Source organism: Plasmodium chabaudi (assembly GCF_900002335.3).
Source record: "Plasmodium chabaudi chabaudi strain AS genome assembly, chromosome: 13".
In the NCBI taxonomy this organism is placed as follows: domain Eukaryota; phylum Apicomplexa; class Aconoidasida; order Haemosporida; family Plasmodiidae; genus Plasmodium; species Plasmodium chabaudi.
In genome coordinates this window covers 264,049-272,106 of record NC_030113.2, presented here as the reverse complement: position 1 = coordinate 272,106, position 8,058 = coordinate 264,049, and the positions used below count along the sequence as shown (strand labels likewise).

Below are 8,058 nucleotides of genomic sequence, written 5' to 3'. Positions count from 1 at the left end.
TAAGTATAATAAATATGCATTTTATGGGTATGCATTGGAAGACATTGTGTTAAATAATAAAAACCATCCAATAATTTAATGGGTATTTATTTTAGTATTTCGTGTATTTTGCTAGTTCATAATAGGTATTGTTAATACTTTTATTTTGCTTACCTTTGTTTTTTAACACGTTTTTTTTGTGTTTTATGAGATTATTATTAAAGAATTTTTTTAGCAATTTAATTCCTTTAAAATAAAAGTATTGATATATTTTTTTTTACACGAAATCGCTAAACGGAAAGGTAGCCTAAACATAAAGAGATAATACATATCCAAACTTAATATATAGAAAATGTGTATGATTTTTTATATATGCATATAAATTTTGTATATGGGAATTATTCATATATATCCATGTTTATATATGTAACATACGGGTTATATATGTAATTGTTATTTTTCCTATTTAACTTAAATTTATAGAAATGAACAAGTGTGAAAATATAGAGAATAAAAAAATTACTTGAGAATAAAATGATAAGAATAAGGAATATCGCTTTAATTTCAAAAAATAATATATTTTTAAGAAAAAATGAATTAAATAAAATAAGTCAAAGATATTTTGGTGGAACATTTAATCATAATATTAAGGAGAATGAGCGAGTTCCTCCAGCTTCAGAAAATCCAGGTTACAAAAATTTATTTGATCATGCAGAAGATATAAAATTATGGGAAATCGAAGAAAAGGAAAACATTACTCATAAAAAAGTAGATGATTTATCTGAATTAGTCGAGCCATCCCATCATCCTCATCAATATGAAGGTATATTTGTTAGGACTCGATATGCTCATTATAATCAAACAGCTGAACCAGTTTTTCCAAGAAAACCAGATTTAGAAAAGGGTGAATTAGCTAGTGGAGCTAATGTAACAAGAACGGATGTATGGCATAACCCCAATGAGCCTGCTATTGTTTCTGTTGGAAAATTCGAACCCAGTAATTTTAGACCAGCTGGATATATTGAAAATGCACCAAACCCTGATAGTATAAATTCTGATTATCATCCCGATTTTCGTGAATATAGATTAAGAAGTGGAAATGCAGATAGACGAACATTTATGTATTTTATAAGTGCATCCTATTTTTTTATTATGTCATCTATTATGAGATCAACTATATGTAAAGCAGTTCATTTTTTTTGGATATCAAAAGATTTAGTGGCAGAAGGTACAACCGAATTAGATATGAGAACAGTGGGAGAAGGGGAACATGTAGTAATTAAATGGAGAGGTAAACCAATTTTTGTTAAGCATAGAACTCCTGAAGATATTCAAAGAGCTAGAGAAGACGATAAATTAGTTGAAACCATGAGAGATCCACAATTGGATTCAGATAGAACTCTTAGACCAGAATGGCTAGTTAATATTGGTGTATGTACACACTTAGGTTGTATACCTGCTCCAGGAGGAAATTACCATGGTTATTTTTGTCCATGCCATGGTTCTCATTATGATAATTCAGGAAGAATACGTCAGGGACCAGCACCCGCAAATTTAGAAGTACCGCCTTACGAATTTGTTGACGAAAATACTATTAAAATAGGATGATCATTTAATATCTGATAAAACGAAATGAATAAGCGCAGGATGCTTACATATATCACATACATTAGAAAATATACTACTTCTAACACAGTATATATTTCATTTTTTCCTGTGTTTATTGTGAACTTTATCCCTATGTATCATTTATCGATATGCACATTTGTATCATTGGATACGCCCGCATAGCGTTTTATTTTTTCATTTTTTTTTATTATTTATTATTTTTTTATTGTCGGAGCACATGCCTTCAAATACGTTAAATCACATATGCAATATATAATATTCCTAAATGGTTTCCATTAATTTTTTTATATATATATGTGCGTATATATTTTTTTTTAATTATACCTTTGTATGCATTATTTTGTTTTTAAATACGTTTATGCTTCTTTATAAATATTTACACAATTTTTGAATTAATAAATAAATATATAAATACACATATGCCACCTCCATTTTTCATATATATATATATGTATTTAAAAATCTGTAAAATAAAAACACATTATACAAAATGGAGATAACTGAAATATTAATATAATTTCTTAACTGTTCAAAAAGCTATTATTTATCATTTCAATTAATGCGAAATTGATTCGTGTTACTATCATACAGAAATTAGCAACTGTAGTGAAGCATAAATTGTATTTAATTTCTATAATATATTGATGTCGGAGTAGGGACAGAAAAAAATTTTAGAAATGTTATGTCATAATTGTTTAAGAATATTTATCAGTTACAAATTTATTATATAAGTTTATAGTTTATCAATATTTTGATAATGCAGCTAAAGTTGGTGTAAATTATTCAAAAAAAAAAGTGTAAAACAAGTACATATTATTAAAAAAAAATATGCAATTAATATATATGCATAAGTACAGTAAACATAAATAATTAAATAAATGCTAAATAATGCGCACATACATATAGATTTATATGTGTGCATTGGCCAATGGTATGTTAATTATACAAAAATGTAATGCTATTTGGAACGGCATGAACATTTTTGATGATAAGCATTTAATTTATTTGATAAATTTTTGTACAATATAAAACACAAAAAATTATTTACAATAAATACAAATAAAAACATAGAGATTAATAAAATATATATGCTTGTGTCGCTAAAATCAGAAAGGAAATTATTTTTATTGCTTTCTTGATTAGTGTTATTAGAATGGTGGTTTTGTTGATTATTATTAGGTCGCTCTACATTTTTGTTAGTATTTATTAAATAGTTGTAAATTTTATTTTTGAAATGTTTAAATATGGACCTTAAATATCTCCAAAAATTAAATTTACTAAAAAAGTCAAATATTTTTAAATAAACATTTTGTATTTTTTCTACAGAAGAATTGTAATAAATAAGTGGTGTTTTAAATGTGTCATTATGGCAATGATTTTCGTAATATAAAAAATTAAATATATAATTGCTCTTTTCCTTTAAATTAAAACTAGAATTTTTTGGATGTATAGAATTTTTATCATGAGAAATAATATTTTCTGTATCATGGCACATTGTATATTTATTATTCGAATTTTGAAAAAAGTATTTTTTTTCAAATTCATCATATAATATATCTTTAAGCTGATCACAAATGTGCTTAAGTGAATCAAAAGTTGAATTTGGATTATTAAATTGTGTCAAACAAACATTTTTTAATATTTTTAAGATGTTATGCACTCGATTTTTATTTTTATTTAAATCTTTCATATTTTTTTCATTTATCATAATATATTTTAATAAAAGGCTTATAGTATTTTGCATTACCTTAAAATTTGATAACATATGATATATTATTTTTGTTTTATTATTAGTTATTCTTATAACATCTCGTAATTTTGTAATAGCGTGGTTATTTTTATTTTCAATCATTTTGACTTTATCTACTAATGTTAGTAGTGCGTGCCCTCTTGTATTTTTTGACTTTTCTTCGATTTTTTCTTCTCTTAAACAATCATGATAATTGTCATAGTTGATATTATCATCAATAATTTTATCAAGATCATCGGGATAACTTAATATGTTTTCTCTGGATATTTGGTTTTTAATTGGGTGATTATTTTTTATATCTCTTTTTATTTTATCTTGTTTGTTAACTATTAATGAAACATTTTTTCCAGATTTTAATTTTACAGAATAATTATCTGATATATGATCATCATACTCTGTTATAATATCATAAACTTCGTTAATAAGTTTGCTGTTTGATTCTTCAGTTTTTTTTATTTCATGTAATATTTCCATACTGTTATCATTTTTTTTATCATCAATAGTATTGCTGTAATTTATGTTTACTATGTTACTTTCAATTTTGCCTTTTTTTATTCCTCTGCTAACAAAATGTTTGTCTTGATAACCTTTCCCACAATTAAAAGTTTGTATAATATCTCCTACTTCGTTAACTGATAAGCATATATTCATATTAGTTTGTTGGTCGATTATTGACTGATACTTATCCATATCAATATTTTGATTATTTAAATATTCATTTATTTTTATAACAGGTTTGTATTGTTTCATAATTGTAAAAATACAATGATTTATGCCATAATTGGTGTATTTGTTTTTTTCATATTGTCGTTTTTTAATTTTGTTTTTATAATGATTCATTATGTTCATGGATTTTATTCTGTTATTTATTAAAGAAAGAAGCATATGGAGTATGGCATTTTGTTTTGTTGTGTATGTATATCTAAGGTTCTTGAATTTGTTTTTAGCAAACTTTGTCATATGAAATTGATGAAGAACTATGTTTCGACTTGTGATACGATAGAAAATGTTTAAAATGTAATTAATATTGTTAATTTCATTATTTTTGATAATACTTTGGTTGGCTTGTTTTGTTTTCCATTTTTTTGTAATATATGATAACTGTTGGAAATTGCAATGGTCTGCTTCGAGATGTTTTTCCACCAAAGTTTTTATTGCGCTTAAATCAAATTTAAAATTTTCATTTCCTTCATTATTTTTTTGGATATTTAATAGGCAATTATTCCATATATTTATAAAGCACGTATTTAATGCATTAATATGATATTTATTGGGGTCAAATAGAGTTGTACCATATCTGATTATAATATTTTTTGTTATTATCCTCTGGAAAAGTATTTCAAAAAGCGTTAAATCTTTTAAGTAAGTAGCAAATTCAGTTGTATAATCATTATTTTGGTCATTCTTAAGAGGTGTGTGGCATGATCTATCTGAATATAAACAATCGTTGGCATTTTTCTTGTCATTAAAAAATGTTTCTAGTTTAGTATTATTTTCAATATCATAATTAAAAACATTTTTTGCTATTTCATAAAAAATGGTACATCCATTATAATCATCATTTGGGTCTGCATCATTTGGATCTACATCAATTGGGGAATTACTTTCAAGTATTTTATTTTTTTTTTTTAAAATGTTGTATTCATTCAAAATGCTCATAAGAATAATTCTGTTATATTTAGTCGATAAAGATTCATTATTTGTTGTTAACATTAAAATATTCAATTTTTTATATTTATTCCATTTAAAAATAAAATCTATACAATTTTTTAAAAAATTTAAAGTATATACATAATTTTTCTTCGATCTATAAATTATATATAGAATTAAAAATGTGTCATTAAGTATGCTAATATACATGTTGGCTTGTTCTTGTATATCATCGTGCTCTTTTTTAATTTTGTTTAGTAAATATTTAAATAATGTATTTCTCTTGTTGTTTGTGTGATTATATCTCGATGTATTATTTATGGCATTGTAAAGTGTATATTTTTTTTTTGTCAATTTTTTAGGTAAGAATAAGCTTATCAAGAATTTCGATCCTTCATTTTGTTCACATCGAAATGCTTCATAATTTTTTCTTTCAGTGTGTGCCTTATTATTAACATCTTCGTACATTCTATAAATTTTTATCATGTTTGTGATTGAATCATTAGAATTATTGATAAGTTTTTCATATATTTGTCGATTTGTATATAAACAAATAAAATCATTGTTACATAATATTTTGGGGAAGAATATCGTATTTATTAAATTAATTTTTTCTGATTTAATCAAAATGATGTGTTTATGTTTTACCATAATAAAATTTTGATAATACTCTAATGTGTTTAAAGCTGTGCATTTTTGCTTGTTCCAAATTATTTTTTTGTCATTTTTTTTTATATTTATTCTTTTATTTTCTATGTAAGTATTCCATTTATCGTTTGGAATAAAATGCGAATTATATAATATAATTAATACCTTTTCAAGTGCATAATAAAAAGGGGAAACAAATCTTTTAGCATTGAAATAATTTTTATATGGGGAATATTTTATGGCATTCTCTTCTTTAGTATAATCATCATAATTGTATTTTTCTCTATTCATAAAAAAAGTAATATTGCCATCATTTAGAACAAAATTTATTATTATATGTTTGTACGAAGTTATTAAGGACATTTTAAAAATTTTTGCCATATTATAATTTTTAAAAGCATTGCATATAGTATAAATTTTATTAGAAATATGATAAGCAATTTTCATAGCTTCAACATTTATATTATTAAGTGGTTCGATTTTTATGTCAGTGTTATATTTAGGATTTATTCTTAATAAATTGGTCCATTTAAATCCTATTTCATTTTTTCCATTTTTTAAAATGATCACATTTTGAATATCTTTTAATAATTTATTATAGTACTTAGTACGCATTATATATTTATTTTCGTTTCTTTGAATATTTTTTGTGTTATCTCCATGTGGTATTATTTTTTCATTATATTTCATACCCTTATTTGAAATAATCGATGTATCTTCATTAATATATTGTTTATTTTCTCCATACTCCCGTTGCATTTGCTGAGTTATATTATCGAATATGTTTTCTTCATTAAAAGCCGTAATTTTAATATCTTTTTCAATAAATTCATAGTTTAGTAATTCATCTTCTATTAATTCTGTATCCATTAATTCTTTTTTTATTAAATCAGTGTCTATTAATTTAGATTGTGTTAATTCTTTTTCTAATAAGTTTGTGTCAAAGGGGTCTTTTTCTACGGATAGATAATGAGCATAGTTTGTATAATGTGCATTTTGTTTCGAATTTTTATATCGGGCGCTATCATTGTGAATATTATTATGAAATGGTTTATCGTTATGGAAATTATCCGAGCTTATAGCATCTTTATAATAATTATCTTTCGAAGGCAGTTTGTTTGAATCTTCTTCTTTTGAATGCATTTGTTTTTTAATATGATTTAAAACTTTATCTTTGTTCGAATCTTCCAAATTTTCCGCATTTTCTTGTTCTTGTATTTCAATTTTGTTTTGTTCGTCAGAATTTTCGGGATCACTTTCGATCTGATTAGCACTATCATCGGAATATATTTTATCACTAAGCATGTCAACACCAGAAGAAGCAAAAATTTGAAGGTGAGTTAAAGTACAATAATAATTTTGTTCTATATCATGATGCGACAAAACAATAAACTTTAAATATTTAACCCAGCAATTATCTTCATCATAATTTTTGCAATGATCATAAATGTTAAAGAGTTCAAAACTTTTTGTAAAATTTGTTGAAATTTTTCCTAATTTTTTCCATTTTGTGGCTGGATATGTATCACTTCCAAGTATTTCAATTACTTTAAAATTTGATGCATAATGCTCTAAAGACACTAAACCTATTTTTTCGATGTGAATAAAATCGCTAAAAGAATATATCCACCATATATCCGAGTCACATGGTGTTAACATATAACTGTCATAATCATATTGCTGAATCGATTTTATATTTATGATCCCACTACTATGTTCTATAATTTTGGTGCCCGTATCGAGCGACCCAAAATCAACTTTTAATTTTAAGCTCGTTAAGTTGTAGTTTTCTCCTAATATATATTTTTCTGAAAATAAATAAAAGAAAAAGAAAATATAAATAATGCATAAGATAGTGAAAATATTATATATTAAATTTGGATGCAAAAAACAACATCCATATTCGGTGATGATGCAAAAAATATTTTTTTTAAACAGTTTTTATATTAATTTTTTCATGATTGCATACCTGTTTCCACATTGTTTTGAGTGCTATTTAAATCATTCAAATATATTGTCCCCTTGGGAGTAAAAAAACTTTTTATAAGAAAAAACAAAAAGTTTACTGAAATTAAAAACCACCATATCATATTTTTTTTCTTCTATTCTTATTCTCTGCGCGTTATAATCGTTTATTTTGTTTATATTTATTTATTTGTAATAATTTTATATGTGTTTTTTGTGATACCAGAGCCTTTCTATTAATTATTCGATTCAATGCCAAATTTGTTGACTACGTTTTTCACTTTTTTTTTTGCATTATCTTTTATCTTTTTTAAGTGTTCTTTATTTTGGAGAGTTCATTTTTCAAATAAATCGCCGATTCGTAGAGAACGCGCTTGTTGTAAAGGTATGCGTATATGTGTGAATGTGAATATCTACATGAATATATGTGCATGTAT

The 8,058-nt window shown here is 24.4% G+C and overlaps 2 protein-coding genes across 2 annotated transcripts; one reads left to right on the top strand and one right to left on the bottom strand.

The window, feature by feature from the left end:
• Positions 1-513: 513 nt before the first annotated feature.
• On the top strand, positions 514-1,587 carry PCHAS_1306500 (cytochrome b-c1 complex subunit Rieske, putative; the record flags this gene model as incomplete). Its single annotated transcript, XM_738965.1, has 1 exon — positions 514-1,587. The coding sequence occupies one exon, from the start codon at positions 514-516 to the stop codon at positions 1,585-1,587; it is 1,074 nt and encodes a 357-aa protein (XP_744058.1).
• Positions 1,588-2,566: 979 nt separating this feature from the next.
• Positions 2,567-7,746, bottom strand: PCHAS_1306400 (Sad1/UNC domain-containing protein, putative; the record flags this gene model as incomplete). The annotated part of the gene is made up of 2 exons (XM_735897.2): positions 2,567-7,464; positions 7,626-7,746. The coding sequence occupies 2 exons, from the start codon at positions 7,744-7,746 to the stop codon at positions 2,567-2,569; spliced, it is 5,019 nt and encodes a 1,672-aa protein (XP_740990.2).
• Positions 7,747-8,058: the final 312 nt, after the last annotated feature.